Genomic DNA, 21,101 nt, shown 5'->3' on the forward strand with positions numbered 1-21,101 from the left:
TAAAACATGTTATCTATAGTATGTTTTTCAGGGCTATTGCATTACATCATGCAGCTTTTTCTATTTTTCTGGAACTACAATGCATATTTACTGTGTATTTCGCAATAGTCTCCTGTTAAACAAAGAACAGATATAAGCATATGCGTGTGCGACGAGTCTGCCCAGGTGGGTGTACAGCATCATTGAAATGAAAGTGCAGAAGTGTTTCTGTTGAACTCATTTTATTGATTGCAAAAATTGTGTATAATTTATAAAGATGATACGGGCTTTACAGTACATTAAATATGAAACAATATTTTCAAAAAGGCAGGTAGATAAGTCATTTTTATCACAATTCATACTGTCAATAAAAAAATTGGCTCATTGATTCAACACCTGTCATCTGTTAAGTGGTGGCACATAAATGTCAACAATGATCAGGGGGGGACTGGAAGCTGGAGACTTCCTGCTTCTCCGCCATGGTTTAAAAAATAAAGACATCCGTGATGTGGGTAAACATTAATTCAACAGCTTTACAATCAGAGACCAACTTCCAATTCAGCCTGCCAGGAATTAGAAATGTCGCCGTCTTGTCCTGCATTAGTCCCAATGTATGTTACAGGACTTCATGTTCAAACACGACACTATGCAAGATCACTTCTTTCCAGATAAAAAAAACAATTATAATGCAATTACAGCAAATGATAAGCTCCCATTTCTAAAAAAAAAAAAAAAAACAGATTAAAAATGACTCAATCTGTACAACAAAGAAAACTGAGATGAGAGTAGCTCTTATGTATGAACAAAAAGCTGATACAGTATGAACTCCATCTACAATACCTGATGATAATAAAAAATAATGTCACTCAACGAATATTCCAGTTTTCAGACCAAATGCGCACTCATACATTCTTCCACTCAAAGCAAGCAAAAGCTAAAATAAAAGATAAAAAGTGCAGTTTCATATAATGTGTGTGGACCAGTGTAACAAAACCATCTAATAGCTATTCTATGCTGCTCCTCAGATGAAGAGTTGAAAACTAAAAGGCACTGTCATGGTCCCCACACAGCCGGAACTGTACAAGTCCTCCACTTTTTCTTTGCTGCTGAATACTTCTTTGATTCAGTCACCGTGGTGCAGACACACCTGCAAAACAAACATACAGAAGGAAATACATTAAAAAAAACACATTAGATATTAGATAGATATTTTAAATATGCGCCTCTCAAAATCGCCAGAGACGGCGAGTGGCTGCTTGCTCCACATCCGCCCATTACCTGTCTCCAAGTCTGCCAGAGCACGGGTACCAGCAGCGGCGTCTCAGTGGTCCAGGCTGTTGCCCAGCTTTTGTCCCTCCTGCAGGGCAGCCATGGCCAGCCTCAAGTGCTCCTTCAGACTCTGGATCTCTCGCTCGCTCCTGCCCTTCATCCCGCTCAGCTCCTCGTGCACCTCCGCGTAGCGTTCACAGGCCAGACGTTTCTCCTGCGGGGCAAAGAGGAGGAGACGACTCACTAAAGTGCCTCAATAGGGTGCTATGTTCTCCCAGCACATCTAATCTCAGGAGGGCCACCAAGGTGTTTTTCTGAACTAAGCCAATTATTTAGATTCATCCCAGTGTTTTTTTAAAAATATTTTTAAATCAACTTTAATTTAATTTAATTTCCTAAACCTGAGCCAAAAGATCTAGAAAAGTTGCTGCACTGCATTTTCGGAAAGGCTCCAGGATATAAAGACACGTAAGCACCTTGTTCAAGGATTTGAGGATTAACATTCCATGTCATTCATCTAATAGTTTGGGGTTTACAGGAAAAATAAATGAAAGATATCACATAGACACAAACAGACAAGAGTACCGTGTTAAGAAACTGCAGCTCGTTCCTCAGACAGCTGATCTCCTTGTTTAGGTACTCAATCTCATTTTCTTTCACCCTGAGAAGAACCTGGCAGGAAAACAACAAAACAAAGCACTTGTCATTTGCTGCCAAAAAGAAAGAAGACACAAACAAAACACACATAAATCATTATAATTATCACTTCATTCTAGGAAGAAAAAAGCAATCGTGTTGTGGTTGATTTATGATAAACACAGTGGCGTTCTCTGTATTTTATTAAGTGCAGAACTTAGGCTTTCAGCCAATTACTGTTTATTGTGACATTTTGTTTGTATTCCAAGAAGTGCTACATTTATGCTCCCTCAGGTTTGGGGTGACAAGTCGGTCTCATTTGTTTGGCCTCTTTCTGGAGACTGCTGCTCCTCCGTAAGTCTCTCTGATGAAATGTTCTTGAGCAAAACGTACAACACACTTGAATAGTGCAGAGCATTGAAGTGCATTGCTGAACATTTGAGAAAACTTCCTGTGACAAACACTGCAGGTCATGCATCACACGTCTTCAGGATCCTTGATGCAGTGGGTGATATTTTCACACATCTGGCATTTCAGGAAGTTACAAATACAACCCCGCCATCTACTTTCAGTTTGTACAAGCCGTTACCTCTAGTTCACTGGGCGTCCTGTCTTTGCTGTTCTCCGAGCTCTGATACGTGTTGGAGGATCGCGTACGACTGATCTCCACCGTCAAACGGGCTTTTAAATCCTGCGGAGGGGGAAAATAGTTTGTCTTCATGAATGACGCTAGTCAGGAGAACATTCATGAATCACACAGTCCACGAACATGTCGTGCTACACTGCAGAACCTGCTACACCACAGAGACCCATCTCTCATTTGAGATGCTATCAGACCTGAATGTGAAAGAATCGCTCCGTCACCCCGTACTCTGCCGGGAACCCACCTGGCTCTCTTTCCTCAGCTGCTCCATATCTCTCTCCTTGCGGCTGATCTCCCGCTCTCGCTCGGCGCTGTTCTGCTCAGCGCGGTTCAGCTCCAGACACTTCTGGGAGTAGCGCTCGGACAGTCCGGCCAGCTCTCTCTGCAAGGCCTGAGTTTCTGCCCTGCAGAAATACATTTGATGATTAAACAGCAGAAATAAGGAAATACAAAAAACTGCCATGCTGCAGAATGTATGCACATTACCTGCTTTCTTTTTACTGTGAGAGCAGCATGAATTACAAAGAGACAAGAAACAGTTATAGAAAACAAACTATCAAAGTCACATCCGCACTGCGGTGGGAAAGCTTTTACTGAAACGTGCACCGACAACTAAAGCTAATCTTTCTATAAAGTGGTAGCGCCTTTATTCTGCTCCACTGTGACTGAATGCCTCTTAAGTAAAGTATCATATTATTAAATAGGATGTATTACATTTAATGAGAACAACATGCTGTGAAAAAGTACAAGGTTGTTTTTTTTTTTCTTCCATTTTCATGATGAAAGTATTTCCTACTGCGGTTTTAAAACATATTTACTGGTCATGACCAATAACCACAAAAATACGGAAGAGCATGCAAAGAGGGGAAGAAGAAAAAACGCAGAGTAAGCAGTATAGATAAGCTCTAAAATGCAGGTTCCAGCAGCAGCTACCGAGACACCGCCGTGTCAAAGGCCTTGTGAAGCTCACAAAGGAAAACCAATCCATGACCAAATTCTTCCACATTCCTCAAGTGCCTAACAGGACCCAGTGTCCGCTGCAGTAATGGCCTCGCGTAGACAGGGAACCCTGGATAGTAGTGGAGCCTGCAAATTCTACCTTTAATCTTGCAGAGAAACCCTTTTGTGGCCGGCTAAGTCCCACTTAAAAGCACAAGAGAGCTATTCACATAAATGACCAGTGTTGGCCTGCACTGACTGAGACCGAGAGCCAGGCTGCCACCAGGAATGTGTCTTCAAGGCAACATGAAGAGGGTTTTATATTCTTCTATTTCTGCAAGTATGTTTTTTTTGTTTTTTTTCCTGTGGCACTAAGCATCAGCGTGTACATCTCTACCCCGCTGCTAAAACAGATTTGAATTCACTTACTGTTGTTGGGCCCGTAAAGTCTGTGAATCGAGCACCCCGCTGCTCAGCCTTTTGACTCTCTCCACCTCTCGCTCCAGCTCGTCTTTGTGCTTCTTCTTCAAAGCCTCCATTACTGAAACACAAACAAAAAAAAGCGTGACACAACTTCCATGTGATGTTGGCTGTTAACGGCACATAAAGGATTTTCGCTGAGGGACCCCTGGAGGAAGGGGGAGGCGAGAAACCTCGACACTCTCCACTGGTCTGCTGACCTCGTGCGGTGTCCCGGGTCTCCTCCAGCAGCAGCCGGTCCTTGTCGGTTTCCAACTCCTTGAGCTGGCGCTCGTGCTGCCTCTGCAGCTCCTCCATCGCCTGCCGGTGAGCGCGCTCCATGGCCCCCAGGCTGCGGCCGCAGGGGGCCTCGGGGCCGCAGCCACCCCTAACGCCTCCGCCTCCACCCCATCGCCCTCCTCCTCCCTGCAGTTGCTCCAGCTGCTGCCTCAGTGACGCCACCTGATAAAAAAAGATGAAGAAGGAGGTAAAGTCCACTGAGCAACAGAAGCCAATCAATTTATCACCATGTGATTAGCTCGTTTACGTGAGCCCCCCCTCACGTGAACAAGCTAAGAGGCACGCTCGCTGGTGTTGACAGTGACATGCACGAGCTGCAACACAGGAAGCTTTTGGATGGCCAAAGGTGAGAGACAACTGTTCTTAACCAACAGTAGGAATAATGCTTTCACACTCACTGACTTGTAAACAGCCCCACTGCCAACACACACTCTACACATGATCACTGGCAGAACCACTGCGCATCCCTTTTCTGAGGGCGGACTAATGATGCCAACTGTCTCGCTCCACTGCCACCATGGGCATCGAGCGCCTCTTGGATTATAGTCGTTTGTGCTTAGTTCTAAAAATATTTGAACTTTGACCCTGATCACTGCTGACCTATCAAATCCTGATTAGATTCAAGCTACAGAAGTAGCTTGAACACAAAGGAGGCATTCAGCTTTCACTATAATGATATAATAGTGTAATTAAAGAATGAATGCATACAGGCTTCTCTTCAGCATTAGTTTAACAGCTCCTGTTTATGAAGTAAATGAATAGAGCAATGAGGTATCAGTGTTTAGTCTCGCCCAGCAGCTGTCTGCGTATCATGTGTAGAGAGACCGCAAATCGATTCAAACAAAAGACGCACATCACAACACACAGAGACAGAACAGACAGGAGCTTCAGCAGCGTTTTCTCATCAATGCATCTGTGTGATATATCTTTACTTTTGATGTTCCACCGCATGTTTTAGATGGAAAACATTGCTGAAGAGCAGGTCAGGTTAACAGGCAGGAAGAGGAAACGTTAACTTCATCCAGACAGATGAGTTCATTTGCATTTTATTCAATTTGCAAATTGGAAAATCATCTCCACGCACTACCTCCCTCTGCAGCGCCTCGTTGGCTGACTGGCTGGAAGGCCGCGATCCCATCGGTGGCAAGGAGCTCATCTCCTTTAGCGGCAGGCGCTCGAACTCGGCCCACTTCCTCTCGATCTCATCCTCTGAACGCGGCCGCTGGTTCGATCCCACGCCGGTGCCCTTCCTGGACAGCACAGCCTCCCACTGGCTGCTTGTGTTCCTCTCCTCCTGCCACTGGCTGTGCTCCCTCCCCTGCCCCTCTGCTGCTTCTCTCTGACTGGTCGGCAGCGGGCTGGAGGAGGCAGGAACAGGGGACAGCTCCACATAGTCAAACCTACGATGAGACGGCGGAGCGGAGGTCGAAACCTCTGACTGAACATCGGCATGACGTGATGATTGGCGACAGGAAGACAGCAGAAAGCGAGAATGGGAGTTTTCCTTGTCACTGCTGCCGTCAGGTAATCTAGAGGGAAAGAGACAAATACATAAATTATAAACCAAGGCATTTATTACTTTATTCCTATCTGATCACCTCTAAAAGCACAATTTAGTTCAGTAAGGATGATGAAATAAGCAAACCAGCAGAATACAAAGAGGCAACATGAACACTCAAGGCACAGCTGGAGGTGAGTCACTATGAAAACAAAACACATTGGTGCACCCAGGAACTCATGAAACCTTGATTCTTCTTGTACAGGCAAAGTCTGAAGTGACTAAAACTCAAAGTTGCAGGTGCAAGTGAGTAACAGAGCCTCTTATCGGACTGTATTTAGCCAAGGCTGAGCTACAGCAATGCCTCAAATTAGCAATACAAGAATGTTGAGGCAACCTTCATACAATGATATGAGGGGTTTTTTTTTCAGTATTGCTGAAGCAACTTTGAGAACTGAAGCGTAAAACTTTGCTCTACTTGGGTGCATGCAACACAACCACTTCTGTCTCTCCACGATTACAAAACAAATACTACAATATAGAAGGAAGTACAGTACACTTTTAGTACCGTACATTCAATGTGGCCAACTTCTGATCAAACCAAGTATCTTTGGGTACTCAATATTTAAAAATGTGATCAGTAGAAGTGACACAATTGCTCAGTCAGCCTTAAAAGAAAATCTAAACCGAGATTGAAAAAAGATCAGTTCATTTAAATGATGGAAATTAATCAGTTCTAAAATTTAAACATATTATTTAATTGGCAAAAAACTCACACTACTAATGAGGTCACAACTGACTGCTTTGTAACTTACAGGTCTGAAATTATATACTTCTTAACTTTAGCCAAAGCAAAATCTGAGTGGATCCAACTTTCAATTTTAGTTAAATAATATTTTTTACCTCAACTAAGTCCACTCCTGAAATTGCTAATATTTTTTATTCAACATTTAAACAGCAATTACTGTGTGAGGTCTGGAGAGCTGCTGGGCCGGATGCACTTCTTCAAAACCTCTATCCAGTTGCGCCTGATCCCGGCCGTCATGGCCGACAGTGTGTGCGCAGCCTCTCGCGTCTGAGTAACAAAAGAGAGAACAGGTTACGCAGACAAAAAGATGTGACAGAGCTGGAAGGAGATGGAAAGAGAGTCCGCTACAGAGAGAAAGGTTGGAGGAGATACTGACAGAGATGAGAGTCACGATAGCGTAAGAAAAAGAAAACGCTGCAGAAAACTGAGAACGGCGGGCGTGGTTACGGCAGATAAGGAGGACAAAAAGTGAAGAATATGAGAAATGCAATTAGTCGCACTCACCTGTAACTGAAACCCATAGTTCTTCTCCACATCAAACTCACACACCTTCACGCAGGATTTTAGGTCAATCTCTCCGTCTAAGTCATCTTTCTATATGGAAAACACAGACACAAATAAAACACAAAGTGCTTGTTTACATGTGAAGTACTCAAAGCGTTTTATGAATACCAATATTAGGATTGTTAGAGACATGTCACATAACAACAAACATGACTCGTAGAATGAAAATATACCTCTTCTGCACTTGAGTCTCTGTAGTACTTCAGTCCAGCGTCGGTCAAAACAAACCAATGCTTTTTCCACTAAAGAAACACAGCAGAGCTCAATTAATCCAAGACAGACCTGAGATCAGCACATCTCAGGTTCAAATGTGACAACCATCAAAACAAAGAGGACATGACGCCCAAGTACGACGTCAGCACCTCACCTCGCCACTGTCGTCCAGTTTGGACATCCATCCCTTCTTGAAGTTAAGGAGGTCAGGCTGCACGGGCAAAGAACACACACAATCACAAACCGTCATCTGAATCCGTGGCAGAAATGTTACAAATACCAAAAACTTGAAGGAAGGAACTAAAGAAAGTGAAAAAGAACAGAAAGACGACAAAACAAAAACAGGACAACCGCCAGTTTGAGCTATAACGAAGGGTGGGGCATACTCACTATAATTATGTCTCTATACAAGCAATTAGCAGCTACCAACCCATCCAGGGGTTTATTCCATCATTGTCCAAGAAGGCAACGGATACAATGCTGCTGAATTACTTTTCCACAAAGAAAATAAACCCGTTTCTATTGTGCTTTTCTTACACTGCATGTTGAAACTGGTGCTGATGGCTAAATGCTTCTTTATATTATTATTTTATACAGTTTTTTTCTTCATTCGGATCACTAAATCACCAACTTATTTAGCACTTGCTCATATTACACGCACTGCAATAATTCAACAGTGCTGCTCTGTTGCACTGCAGAACACCGGAGACACAAAAAATGAAAAGACGCATATGCGAAGTGAAAAATGAATAGAAAAACCAAGTGTGTGGACAAAATGTGGGACACGAATGTCTGAAGACAACAGACAGACAAAGATTAAGAACTGGAGCAGCACACCATTAGTGATGACAGGAAAGATCTGGGAAACTCATGTAATGTGCAGCGGCAAAACAAGTACAGTAACATTGCTGTTCCTAACTAAACAATTGTTGCACATAACCGACATATTTTGCATGTCTCTTGCTCCAGCTGGGCGGTAGCAGTAAAAGATGTAATAAAACAAGCTTCAGCTCCTTTGCAATATTTCCAGGAACAGGCCTGTTTTTTGCATTGGACGTGATGACAGGAAGAGGGGAAACATGCGTTCTGTACCTTAACACGTGGTGATCCCAGCTTAAGATTAGGCAACTTTTTCCACCGTACATGCCTCACTTTGCTTATCTCCTTATCTCCTTCGCTAGCGCTTGCATTCCACCCATTTAAATCTCTTTCTGCATTCATCATCTGATCTCTCGGCAACTGGCATATCATCAATTGGCATATCATTCCCATCGCTTTTTTTTTCTCTCCACTTTATTTTATTTCCTTGCTGCGTCGCTTTGCTCAGTTCCCTCACTGTTTGCCCTCTATAATAATATTTCTGTCTGTTCTTGTCATCTCTAACCAACGCTCTTCTGTATTTATATCCTTTCCTGGCGTCAGCTGTGCTCTTGTAGGCCACAGTACCACAGTTTTTCCTAAACCAGTTCATTTATGTGGCTGATCTTTTTTATTCCAATACATTTTAAGGTCTGGTGGCCAGACACCATGTTCAGACGATAGCATTCCAATATCCTTTCATTCATAAATTATGTGGCAATCGCTTCAAACACTTGAGTATTGTCAGGTATCTAAGCACAAATACAAATACACTGCCTGGCCAAAAAAGAAGTTGCCACCTGGATTTAACTACTACAGCCTACTGTACACGCCTGTGGGGGCAGTGCAATGATCTGGGGTTGCTGCAGTTGCTCAGGTCTCGGTTCAGCAACGGCCAGGTTCAGCAACGACCAGGATATTTCATCAATGGATTGTTTCTTCCCTGATTGCACAGGGACATTCCAAGATGACAATGCCAGGATTCATCGGGCTCAAATTGTGAAAGAGTGGTTCAGGGAGCATGAGACATCATGTTCACACATGGAGTCCAGACCTCAACCCACATTGAGAATCTTTGGGATGTGCTGGAGAAGCTTTTCAGTGGTCAGACTCTTCCATCATCAATACAAGATCCTGGTGAGAAATTAATGCAACACTCGATGGAAATAAATCTTGTGACATCGAAACAACGACACAGCGAATGTATGCCGTAATCAAAGCTAAAGGCGGTCCAACCAAATATTAGTGTGTGACCTTTTTTCTTGTGGCCAGGCAGTGTGTTTATATGCACAAATTATAATCAACAATAATGGCTAGAATCATGTTTTATTGTTGCATCTTATAAGATCTTCTCTCAAACTAGTAGACTGCCGGAGCAGGCTATTGTGTGTCAGACTTCATCATGAATTTAGGTCATCTCGTACCATGCCCATGTGCGAGATCAAGGAGCAGCCACAGGAGGATCCAGAATAAAAGGGCAGCATCTGATGTGAATAACCCTAATTAACGCCACAGTGCTTCTCCTTGTCATGTGCTCTGGATCAGCGAGCTCGCATCCAAGGTCAGCGAAGAGGGTCAACTACTGGTGACAGTTTGAGACAATGTCCATTCTTCCTGACTCTTGTGTACCATCACCATAGAGGAGTATTGTCTGGTGAGCCTCAAGCCTAATGCAGGCTGCATGCTTCTCCTCTTCACTCGTTTCTGTCCAGTTACATGGATCAGGAGTAGAGCCCATATACATGTGTGCACTCTTTGTGATGACAGCAGCTGCATTTTATTTATATTTATATATATATATATATATATATATATATATATATATATATATATATATATATATATATATATATGCAAACATATGTCAGCTGGCTGTAAAACCTGACTACTGGATATTGACACTTCCTGCTACTGTAAACAACAACACAAGGTAAACAGATACAACTAGTTACACAACACATAGACGGAAACAAAAATGTGCAAATAAATAAATATATTATATTCATATAAAAACCCACTTCGGCACGCTCAACACCACATCCCAGTTTTAAGCTAGTTAGCTAGTTTGGAGGCACGTCTGCCTACTTGTTAGCTTTAACGTGCACACCCCTCGAGTCAAACAAATGCTAACCGTAAACGTTAAAAAAAAATATTTTAAAAACCTAGCTAAGTTATCTAACTTACATTCGTCTTTCATCCCAAATACAACACTAAAAGGGTCTAGCTCTTGGGTCGTAGCTCATTTAATAAAACACTATGTGTGTGTGTGCGTGTGTTTAACAGATATTCAGGAAGAAGTGACAGGAAAAACTAAACCGCTCTCAAGGTGCAACTTACCGTCATGATGACCGGATCCAGAGGGTAAAAGACAAAAGAAAAGTACCGTTACCTCACCCTTCTTGCTCTCGGGCTCACCCCTCAGCTTAAGCTAAACCTCACGGGGAGGAGAGGAGAGAAAAAAAAAACTTTTACTTTCTCGGAGGACCCTGACGTTACGCGACGTGAGATGAAACCCCGCCAATTAAACCCATGGTAACGTCATCAAAGGAGCCGCCGACGGGTCGTCTCTCGGGTCTTTGGGGGAAAGTGCATTCAGCAGCGCGAGCGCGGAGACGCACGAGAGAAGTAACGACGTCCCAACTGTATGACAAGTCGCGTGGAGCGAACGTTAGACTTCTGCCTTCTTGTCTCTCTATTTTTCTCTCTCTCCTTTTTTTTTTCTCTCTCTCTCTCGCTGCCACTTCCTGGGCGGATCCGCGAAGATCGTTTCGAAAACAAGCCTCACCACACGGTGCTGGGTTCAGAGCCCGGTGGGGACCTCCAGGGGCCGAAAGGGCTCCCCAACGAATAATATAACAGGTTATCATAAGAAGAAACCCTGTAAAGCTGGTTAACACTCCCTCCCTTTGCTCAGGGACCAAACCTCTATAAAATATTATGGGTCATTTGTCCAAAACTCTCCAAACACACAGAACAAATTCAAACTTATTTGCTGTATTTTCCAGACTGAAAATATTTTCGGGCTTTCAAACAAAAAGTGGTGCCCCCCCCTAAAAAAAAATCCTCTCTTGGTAGCTATTGGTTTCAGTTCAGGAATTTCAACACATGCCCTGGCAGACCACAATTGACAAAGCTCAGTCAGTCTTATGAAATGCCTGCAGGGTGTAGGTGAAGTCTATGGACACACAGCAACCGGGCGGTTATGAGTTAAACAGTAGATCGACTGCAGATATGCCAGCAGGTTAAGGTGCCAAGTGCATAAAATCTTTACAGTTTTGGGACATGGTATGTGTGAACACTGGACAAGCTGCCACCATGTCTAGTAAATGTGTAACAGAGAGATACCATATATTGAAATAAGACTGCAAGGGCAATAAACTTGCATTGATCCACGTGTGTGCTCCAGGTTTATTATGTTCATTACAAACATGAGCGATAGGAAAATCAACCGTCACTTCAGCCTACGGCGCAGTAGCAGAGGGAGAGGTTGTTTCCACGTACACATAGAAAGAGCCTGCATGCATTTACTGTAAACACACTGACCGTGTCACATACCTGCATTTGTTCGGATCTGTGGTGGTTACCTTTCCAAGAACCGCCCTCATCTGCCGTGGGACTGCCAGACCTCTGGAGAGGAACAGCGTGTAGTTATGAAGGCAATCAATGTCCGACTGAGCAAACACCTCTGGAGTTTCACATCCACAGACTGTTTTCATGTGTGGTGTATGGTATGGTATGTGGAAGATGTGGTTAGGCATTAACAAACTATGAAGGTGAAAACAACAGAGCTGCAATTCCTCTGCAGTGGATTATGATGTGCAGGGTTTTGTGCACTATTCTGTTGCAGCTCTCTCGCTCTCTCTGCTTCAGAAGTTTAAAAAAACAAGACAACTTAATGTATTTCAAGTTTTGCTAAATGTAATACCCCTACTAGTGTTCAGTTGTATTAAGGTAACTGTAATAAAACTTGTTTAAGACACGTTTTTTTATTGAAACTCCCCTCAGGCCCAACCAGCCTACCTGCAGTGAGGTGGAGGAGTGCGCTCGAGATAGATGACCACTGCCACCGTAGTGCCAGTCTCTCTCCATGTCCCCCGTATCGTCCCACTCTCTGGAGGGATGCTTGCTCAGGGAGTGGCTGAAAAAGCACGAACAGGTCTTCAGTGACTCTGATTTAGTCAAATGTATTTACTCTGATGGAGTCACCTCGACATCACGGGAGTTTGACGTTATCAAATACCACAAAAATACATGTAACACAATGGGCCCCATGCAGGAAGCGATATAAGAACACACTTTCCTGTATATTTTGTTCTTTCTTGGGCATGTGCCAGAGCATTTGCACATCGTAACAACATCTGCCCTTTCATAGTGTTTAGGGGAGTTACCTTTGCTAAACATAGAAAATTGGCCACATGCCTCCAATTTATGATCAAGTGTGATTCCTCCTTCAGCAAGCACAGCTGGGGAATGGTTAACTTCACTTTTTTTTTCTAGAATTAGAAAGTTTTTAGAATGTTGCTGCATGTGGCCCAATGTAATGTTAACGAACATGCATATAATTTAAACATGTTGCTAACACCACTCCTTCTCTGTGGTGTATTCTGAGTCTGACCTGGCTGGTTTAAAGAGCTCCTGTCTCCGAGAAGGCTGCTGGTTCTGAGGCCGACCTATGTGGCTTGGCCCTTCTCTCCGAGGGATCATCTTGACCTTTGGCACGTCGGCCAACATGGCATACTCCTCCCTGTTGCGTCCTGTGGACCCCGCCGACAGCTGACCCGACTCCGAGGACTCCATGGAGCTCTGGGAGGAGGTGTGCTTCCTCAGTTGAATCGGAGGTGAAGGAGAAGGGCTCCGCGCGCGGTGGGAGGGCCTCTTGTCGTTAGGGGATGGGCACCGATCGGCGTGGCCGTGTCTACCAACCCCTGACCTGGTGCCGCCGGGGCTCCTGGGTGCTTCCAAGGTGACGAAAGCGGTTCTGCGGCCGTTCGAGCTCTGCCTGGACGGGGAAGCGGCACGAGACAACGAGGAGCTGCGGGGCGAAGGCGTCGACTCCCGCCAGGAGCGCGGCGAGCGATTGGAGTCAGATTTTGAGTCGTGGTTAGTGTTTTTTCTCTGAAAGGAATGGCTGGAATCTCCGTTAGTCACCTGTCGGAGGATTGAGTAGCCCGGCAGGTCGCTGCTACCTTTTCTGGCAGGAGAGGAGTTGCCGCTGTTGTGGTTCTTGCTGTTCAGGGAGGAGCTAGTTTCTGTTTTCCGCAGTGAGCGCTGGTCAGGAGCATCATAACTTTTCCTTGAAGGCAGCAGACTTTGGCTCTCACGACTTCTGGCAGAACTGTTTGCTTCAGACTTGGGCACCAAAGACTGAGAAGGAGCTTCATAGCTTCTCCTCGAAGGGGAGGCGGGGCGACTCTCACGACTACGGTTGTGTGAAGAACCACCGGTGTCTGTTTTCCTAAGCTGATACCGAGTGGGGGTTTCATTGCCTCTCCTTGCAGGAGAGGAACAACGGCTTCCACGACCTTGACTGCCACCGATAGCACATGATTCGGTCTTACGTAGTACCGACGGACTTGTGTCATACCCTCGTCTGGTCACGGTGGGGCTTTCATGTTCTTGGTCATTCAGTCCATTCTTAGCTGTTGGGCTACGTAGCAGAGCCTGGCTTTCAATGTCATAGCCTTCTCTTATGGGGGAGCCACAGCGACCGTGGTGACTACGTCCACTTAGGGACGCAGTCGATTCAGATTTATAAAGTTGGGATTGGCGAGACGAGCTGTAATTTCTCCCCGGTGGAGAGTTTCTGTGACTGTCACGGTCAGAAGATCTCCGAGACGGAGAAGAAGTACGAGTGTCGCTCCGGCGGCGTCCGGGAGATGAACTGCCGGTGATTTCCGTTTTGCGCAGAGACATCTGGCCTGAAGGGTTGAAGTCCCTCCTCGAGGGAGACGAGCTTCTGCTGTCACGACCTCGACCACTCGAAGACCCGCTCGCTTCGGTTCTCCTCAAGGCACTCCTAAAATCCGAAACTGTGCTGGTCTGGGATTGGACCGAACCAGCAAATGATTTAAAATTTCTTGGCAGAGTTCCTGACTCGACACGTCGCCCGTTAGTGCCTTGCAAAGAGTTTCTGGATCCCGGCTCCGTCCCTTGAGACCGCCCTCCACCGTCAACGTTCTGCCTGCTGAAGGAAGCGGTGGACTCACTGCGTCTGAACGGTAAGTTTCCACGCGAGGGAGAAGAGGAACGAGACGGCAGAGCTGAGCTGAGCCTCGAGGACTCAAAGCGTCCTGACTGATGATAAGACGAGACGTCAGAAGAAGGGTTCCCCCGACCATAAGAACTGCTGAAACCTTTTCGCCCCTTTGAGGCCAGCGACTCGGCGATCTTAAAAGGAGTAGGACTCGGAGAGCGGGGGCCGACCTGTGCCTCAACCTCAACGGCAATATCATAGGGATCAGGAGGCTGGTTTTCCAATAGCAAGTCATCATTTAGACCCTCTGGCGTTTGCCTTTCAGAGGCCACGCCGAGATTAGGGTTTCTGAAGGGGATGGTGTCTTTAGGCTCGACGCCTCTGCTGCCGAAGATAGGATGGCCTCTCTCAAAATGGCGGAATGGAGCTGGTGGCCCGTTATCATGGAAGGAGCGGACACCCGCGGCCCTCCCCAGGGAGAAGTACCCACTTTCACGCTTCTGTGCGTCTTCTTTCAACCCTGCAAAGAAAGAGAAGTTGCACAGTGTGACAGAAATAGAACAAAGGAGGGGTAGGAGAAATAAGAGATCATCAAAGATCAACTGCTGAGCTACTACCAGAGGCTTCGTGACACAAACTGGGCGATATTGTATTACTGATAATTGCTCTGGGACACCTCAGCTGGTGATATCAAACAGTATTGCCAAGTAAAGAACACCTTTAGCTGTAACTGGATATGGATTGGTCAATGCTGTAAGTCATAGGTTTACTGAAGGTTCAGCCTACGTAGAACTGCATGGGTTCAAATAAGAGATACTAAGGTACATTTCTTCTTCTAATGCTTCTATTGTGCCATGCATGCATCTTCTACAACTCTAATCAATGGATCCCTTCTGCTAAGAAATCAATGAAGCAGTTGACTAACGTCACAATATACCAGGTCAGTTTTCATGTACCTGGTTGCCTGAAATTGTCTCTGCTCCGAGCTTCGTCCATCCAGGCCCGAGGGCTGGGCCGATGGGGCGGAGGGTCGAGCCGGGTCATGGCGAGCTTGGTCGAACGCCGACGGATTGGCAGGTATTCGTCCTCTGCACTGACGGAGCCACTGAACTCTTGGTAGTCACTGTGGTCACGACAGCTGCGTGGAAGAGGAGATGGGAGAAGCATGACGAGAGCAGAAGGGGAAAGATGAGAGGTTAAGCGGAGGGGAGAAAAGTACGAGGCAAAAGAAGGAAGAGAGAGAGAACAATTCAATCACTATAACAGGAATTTCATAGATTGCATCACGCTTTGATGCAATCTATGAAGATCGCATCAGGTCACAAAACATGAAACATGAAACATTAAACTCTACAATTCCACTTTCGTAGTTCTCCTGAGTTACTATCACCATCTGTGCTGTCCTACCTGTCGGTGCTGTCGTCGTCGTCGCCGTCACAGATATAAAGCTCACCGCCGGGGCTCAGGATGCACAAAGAGCTCTCCCCATAACCCAGACGGCCTCCGTTGACATCACAGTAGCTGCTCACCACCGACAGACTGTCAGAGTCCTCCTGATAGGATGACAGGGGAAGACACGGACCAATCACAAGGCCTCAGCAAACGCCATCTCTCTTTGAGTGACAGAGGTCGAGGCACTGATGTCGCTCTCCTGGATCTGTCTCTCCGGCTCCATCTGCTTGAGTGGAGGGTTAGCTCAACAGTGTCCGTCCCCTCGGTCCTCTGTGACACACACTCACATGCTCAGTCTGCTGTTCGATTAGGGTTACACCTCTGTAACTCGACCTGGCTCATGGCTTTCCTCATTAATATTTCACCGCTTTTTTTTCTTGCCATAAAACCTTGAAGACTTAAGATGTCTTAACAAGGATCCAAAACGGTGACTTCACTGTCTGTAAATGTCAAAAACTGGCTTCCCTCCATGCAACTTCCAGCAAACTGCAGGTCCATTGGAGCTAAACTGGTCCAACTTATGACCCAGTGTGTGCTCAAATACATCACTGTAACCAGATAACAGTGGCATGGGAGCAGTAATAAACAGAAGAAAGTACAGTTGTCACAGTTTTAATACCGTATAGAAACATGTCATTCTGTGTGTGGCCCCTCTGTCTCATAAAACAAGTGATTCCCAAGAGGGCAGTAAGTGATCCAGCTTCGTTAATTTATAATAGGAGCCACCCTCCTCCTCGTCAGCACCTCCCATTCTTCGTCGCTGACCTTTTCTTGATTTACACATGATCTCAAAAACTGTGTTCACGCGTGGGCCGTGTTAATTCAGGGGCGCCGGATTTCTTTACAAATCCAAAGAAACGCTGACTTTTGAATCAAGTGAGAAGTTGTTCAACAGATTACTTTCTATTCTAAAAGATATCATGAAGCTTTGTGCATCATTTCTGACATCAAATCTGAGTGAAGCTACACAGTACTACTTGATTCTTTCTCTTCTGCTTCGCATATAACTTCAGCATCTCGCTACTTCACTTGTGACTTCTAATGCTCTCATCTTTCTCTCCAGGCCCAGCTAATCCCATCACTCAGCACATATTCTACTCTTGTTCCCACCTCTACCCCGGTTACCAAGTTACTGTGTTCGCCTCCCTCTTCCTCTCCGACCCTCTCTTCTTTCGTACCTTGCTGCTGGTGTCTCTTTCCTCTGCCTGCGATGGGATCGGTGTTAACAGCACTCCCTTGCCCGATCCAATCCCAGTGTCAGTCCCAGTTTTAGCCCCAATTCCAATCTGTGTTGTGGATTTCTGCTGTGGCGCTGCCTCTGCGCTGTCCCCCGCGCCGGCGTGCAGGCGCCTCTGACGCAGGCAGTCGTGGCAGCGGGAGGGGTCGAAGACGTTGGGCTGGAACTTGGGGCAGACATACTCATCGCAGGAGAGGGGCATGGTGAGTCCGGAGGGGGAACCTGCACAATCATCGCATCCCTCGGAGAAAACTGGGAATAGGGTCAAAGGGCAATATCCCAATGTTATAAAACAAACAGCAGCCACTAAGAGTATAAGTTGAAGACTTCCACGGCGATCTAAACATTATGAATGTGTTTCACCTATTAAATCAGCAGCGTTATTTACCATTTAAAAAATACATAAAATATAAAATACTATATTTTCAGAGCATCATCCACACGGTGTGACATAAATTAGAAGGGGGAAAAAGACTATTATAGTTTTGGGAGTAAAAAACTCCCTGTGTGCTGTGACACTACATTAGAGACACGTGTAAACACAGAGCAGCAGCTGTGTGAGTACGAAGGAGGCTCTTTTACTTCACGGTTCATGGAAGATCTGAAGCAGAAGTGTTTCGGTAGGTGATGACTCATCACACTTGAGATAATGAAACGCAACCCAACCAAACATTGTCAAAGCTCCCCACAGAGTAGCATTACTACAAAGCAGATGCACTGTAATCTACCTTCATGTACGAGCTGTACAGCTTCTATACAATAGACAAATTAATTAAGACTGTATGGAGGATAGTGAAAATAGTAACTTTTGACATAGAAATCATAAGAATTGATGAGCGTTACCTGACGAGAGGCTCCCGCTGTCAGCTCCCCTTTGAGTATGTCATCAAGAGTCTGAGGATAAGCTGCCCATCAGACCCCCATCAGGGACATGCCTCCTCTTCCCCCATGCTCCCTATCCTCCGAGCTGCCAAACCCTCAAATCCATCCGATTGGCTGCTCTGACTATGAGCGAAACTGAAGCAACCGTGACGGCCATGTTGGCTCTCAGTTAACACAGCGGAGGCCCTGAAGCACACGTGGACCCTAGAGCCTCAATGAAGCCGGTGGCCGGCCGGTCCCTCCATTGAGTATTAAATATCATGGGCTTTAGAAAGCGAAATGAAACGCTCATGCTAGTGACAGCTGGCACACGCTGGCTCAGGTTAACGTAAATAAATAAACACCGGCGAGGTGTAGGCTTAACATACGTTCAAAACACTGGCTGTGTGGTCAAATAAGTAAGAAACACAGTAAGAGACACAGTGCTTGGTTCTCCTTCAGGTCTCACACACACACACACACACACACACACACACATACATATAGGTGATCTAAGCTAGAAGGAAACATAGAGCAAAGGGTTGATTTCCTGACGCTCCAGAGAGGATGTTGACAACAGCGTCAGCTTTCCTATTAAACAATAGCAAGAATAAAAAAAACACAGGCAGCTTATGAAATGTGGCTGCATCACAAGGTCAAGATTGATCTTTTATTACATGAAAAATCTCACCAAATACACATTTTATACGATCAGGTGATAAACACTACAAAAACAGTTTGAGCACAAGATTACAAGAGGCAGGTACACTGGAAATATTCTGGAACGGTCCAACACGGTGCAGACAGAGCATCCACATCAGCTTGTGTTCGTTTTACACTGTTCTCAGCAAACACACCTCCAACACAGGAGGGTAAATACTCAAAAGTCCATTCTGTTCTCACAAGTCCAACCCTACATTAGATTTTCCTCACACACTTTTTCACACCCGCTGATGCACCTTTTTCCCAGTCAGTCGACGTCTCTGCCACTTGGTGGTCTTCCCGTATTTCCTTTTACTCTCCGAGGCGCTCTGTTTCTTGTCTGTCTGGTGGCCTCGTCCACCTCGGCCTTCCTGCTTCCCCTTCCCTTTCCCTTTCCGCTTGCTGGTGGTGAATGAGCTGAGCGACGCGTTTAGGGTGCGGATCCTGTTAACAGCAGGGGGCGGGGGAGAAAAAAGAAACAGATTTATTGAGAGTGGCTGGAGGAAGACGGCCAGACAACTAAAGAAATATCTGAAGACCGCTGTCATGTCACCACTGTTTTGTTGGGGTGTATAGCACATAATACAACACTCGGAAGATCTGTGCATTAATTGATCAGTTAGTTGATCAACCATTTAGCCTGCAAATAACATCAGTGATGTCTGACCCAAAGTATTCAAGTTGTCACCAGAAAAACTGGCAACACTTATTGATGCTCATATGAAGAGACCTGAATGATAACCAGCTTACTTTTTGTTCATGATTGGATTCCCAGCTTTTCTAGGCATCGCTCTCATTTCCCCCTCTTTTTCTTGCCCCGTTTCTTCATCCTCGCCCTCTTCATTGACCTTGAAAGCAAAAATCCTCTTTGTTAATAACATTTAATTGCCATCAGTATCCTGATCAAAAACACATGACTGATATTAAGATGGGTCGAGGATTTACTGTTCACCTGAGTCGCCGGCGGTCCAAACAGGTGAGCTCCTGTGAGGTCAAGTTCACTAATGGTCGTCACGGTGACGGTGTGGTTGGGGTGATCAAACTGCACGGACTCTGTTGTACTGGTAATCGCACCTTCCAGGTCATCTTCAATCTCCTCTGATAAATTAGATCAAGTGAGGAAGAAAAAACAACAATCAGCACCAATTCTTAAGTGTAATAATACGATCAGCAATAGACTTTTGCTTAAAACTCACCGAGAGCGTCTGTCCTCTCCTTCAGCAGCCTTATGTATTCCTTATGCCTCTGAAGCAGATAGACAGAAACATCATCAGTGGACTCTTTCCTTACATGCCCCACCAAAAGGTGATTTTAAGTCCCCTCTCTTTTACTTCACACTTACTTCTTCTCGGACTCTGATCTGCTCTTCCTTGATTTTCTTTCGAATTTCCAACACTGCCACCTTCCTCCTTTCCACCTTTCTTTTATGGAAGCCTGTTAAATAGTCCCTGCCAGGGCAGAAGAGGCAGAAGCTTCAAAAAACAGTCACCATATAATCATCTACTGGTTTGTGTAGCATAAAGGATATTTATAACGGCGATTATAATATAATAACACTTGGCTTGGTGCATTTTCTTGGAAAGAAAAAACTTCTTTCCAATAGAAAAAACAACATATTGGTCACCGTTTTTTGAAAAAAGTTGAAAAAGTTGATGTTACAGTAAATTTCTCTTCGATAAACTCACAATGAAAAGCACATTGCTTCAATATAATATATTTCAAACGGTTTTGACTGGTGTTAAAAAAAACTAACTTCACGTTACTAAGCTCCCAATAACATATGATTATTGTTACATATTATGAACATACCCTTAAACCTGCTGCTATTTTAACATGTCTGCACTTGCTTGGTTGTTATACACGGGAGAAAGCGAACTAATGATAACCTGAGTTAGGGCTAATGCTAATATGCTAGCTAACATCTGCGTCGTAAAACACGGTTATCGGTAGAAAGACTTACTCTCTGCCTTTGTCGTCAAACGTCACAACGCATTTGTTTTCTCTTTTCTTGGACCCGGGCTTAAATTTACCCGTCTTGGTATCTTTCTTGGGCTTTTTATTATTTTTCATGTCGTGCACGTGAGTTTACCCTGCAATACTTCCGGCTTCCGCTGTTGGGGTGGTCATTTGACTATGTCCGACTAGAAACACGCAAGTAAAAGGTCGACAGGTTCCGCCCGCAATAAACACAGAGGATAAAATAATAATTGTGTTGGTTCAGACTGTATAGTTGGTGTAATCAGATGTCTCCTAAAATAAATACCATAGTTTATATTGTTTATGATGCTGTTTGAATGTATTTTGCATAATCTGTTGATTTAATGGTGTAATTGATATCAATCATAATGAGGTGATGACTGCCTTTAGTCTTCAACCCTTCACCCATGCGTTTGCTATTTCTATATTAGGTACTTGACCACAATCCCTCCAAGTGGCAGGGTCTCGTTCGCTTGGACTGTTTTATTTACACCGAGGTGTCCAGTGTTCATC

The 21,101-nt window shown here is 45.0% G+C and overlaps 2 protein-coding genes across 2 annotated transcripts; both read right to left on the reverse strand.

The window, feature by feature from the left end:
* Positions 1-204: 204 nt before the first annotated feature.
* On the reverse strand, positions 205-10,914 carry triobpb (TRIO and F-actin binding protein b). Its single transcript, XM_068579385.1, has 13 exons — positions 10,504-10,914; positions 7,463-7,519; positions 7,269-7,337; positions 7,036-7,125; positions 6,689-6,798; positions 5,313-5,754; positions 4,147-4,387; positions 3,896-4,007; positions 2,772-2,931; positions 2,474-2,575; positions 1,834-1,920; positions 1,258-1,462; positions 205-1,126 (listed from the first exon to the last, which is right to left on the reverse strand). Exons 1-12 carry the CDS (start codon positions 10,507-10,509, stop codon positions 1,301-1,303), a joined length of 1,638 nt encoding a protein of 545 aa, XP_068435486.1. The 5' UTR covers positions 10,510-10,914; the 3' UTR covers positions 205-1,126; positions 1,258-1,300.
* Positions 10,915-18,565: 7,651 nt separating this feature from the next.
* Positions 18,566-20,725, reverse strand: nol12 (nucleolar protein 12). Its single transcript, XM_068579005.1, has 6 exons — positions 20,572-20,725; positions 19,954-20,059; positions 19,808-19,856; positions 19,564-19,709; positions 19,362-19,459; positions 18,566-19,055 (listed from the first exon to the last, which is right to left on the reverse strand). The coding sequence occupies exons 1-6, from the start codon at positions 20,679-20,681 to the stop codon at positions 18,851-18,853; spliced, it is 714 nt and encodes a 237-aa protein (XP_068435106.1). The 5' UTR covers positions 20,682-20,725; the 3' UTR covers positions 18,566-18,850.
* Positions 20,726-21,101: the final 376 nt, after the last annotated feature.

The sequence above is a fragment of the Clinocottus analis genome, unplaced genomic scaffold, assembly GCF_023055335.1.
Source record: "Clinocottus analis isolate CAN_PGR_092001 unplaced genomic scaffold, fCliAna1.0.p SCAF_16, whole genome shotgun sequence".
NCBI classification, from domain to species: domain Eukaryota; kingdom Metazoa; phylum Chordata; class Actinopteri; order Perciformes; family Cottidae; genus Clinocottus; species Clinocottus analis.

What these genes read in the sequence shown, in the direction of transcription:
- triobpb (XM_068579385.1), bottom strand. An exon ending in AACTGGACGACAGTGGCGAG is followed by an intron (nt 7,338 to 7,462) that starts GTGAGGTGCTGA and finishes GTGTTTCTTTAG; the next exon opens with TGGAAAAAGCATTGGTTTGT. An exon ending in AGCTGAGGAAAGAGAGCCAG is followed by an intron (nt 2,576 to 2,771) that starts GTGGGTTCCCGG and finishes CCCCCTCCGCAG; the next exon opens with GATTTAAAAGCCCGTTTGAC.
- nol12 (XM_068579005.1), bottom strand. Translation starts at nt 20,681, where the DNA reads ATGAAAAATAATAAAAAGCCCAAGAAAGATACCAAGACGGGTAAATTT. An exon ending in TTTGACGACAAAGGCAGAGA is followed by an intron (nt 20,060 to 20,571) that starts GTAAGTCTTTCT and finishes CTGCCCTGGCAG; the next exon opens with GGACTATTTAACAGGCTTCC. An exon ending in TTGGACCGCCGGCGACTCAG is followed by an intron (nt 19,460 to 19,563) that starts GTGAACAGTAAA and finishes TTTGCTTTCAAG; the next exon opens with GTCAATGAAGAGGGCGAGGA.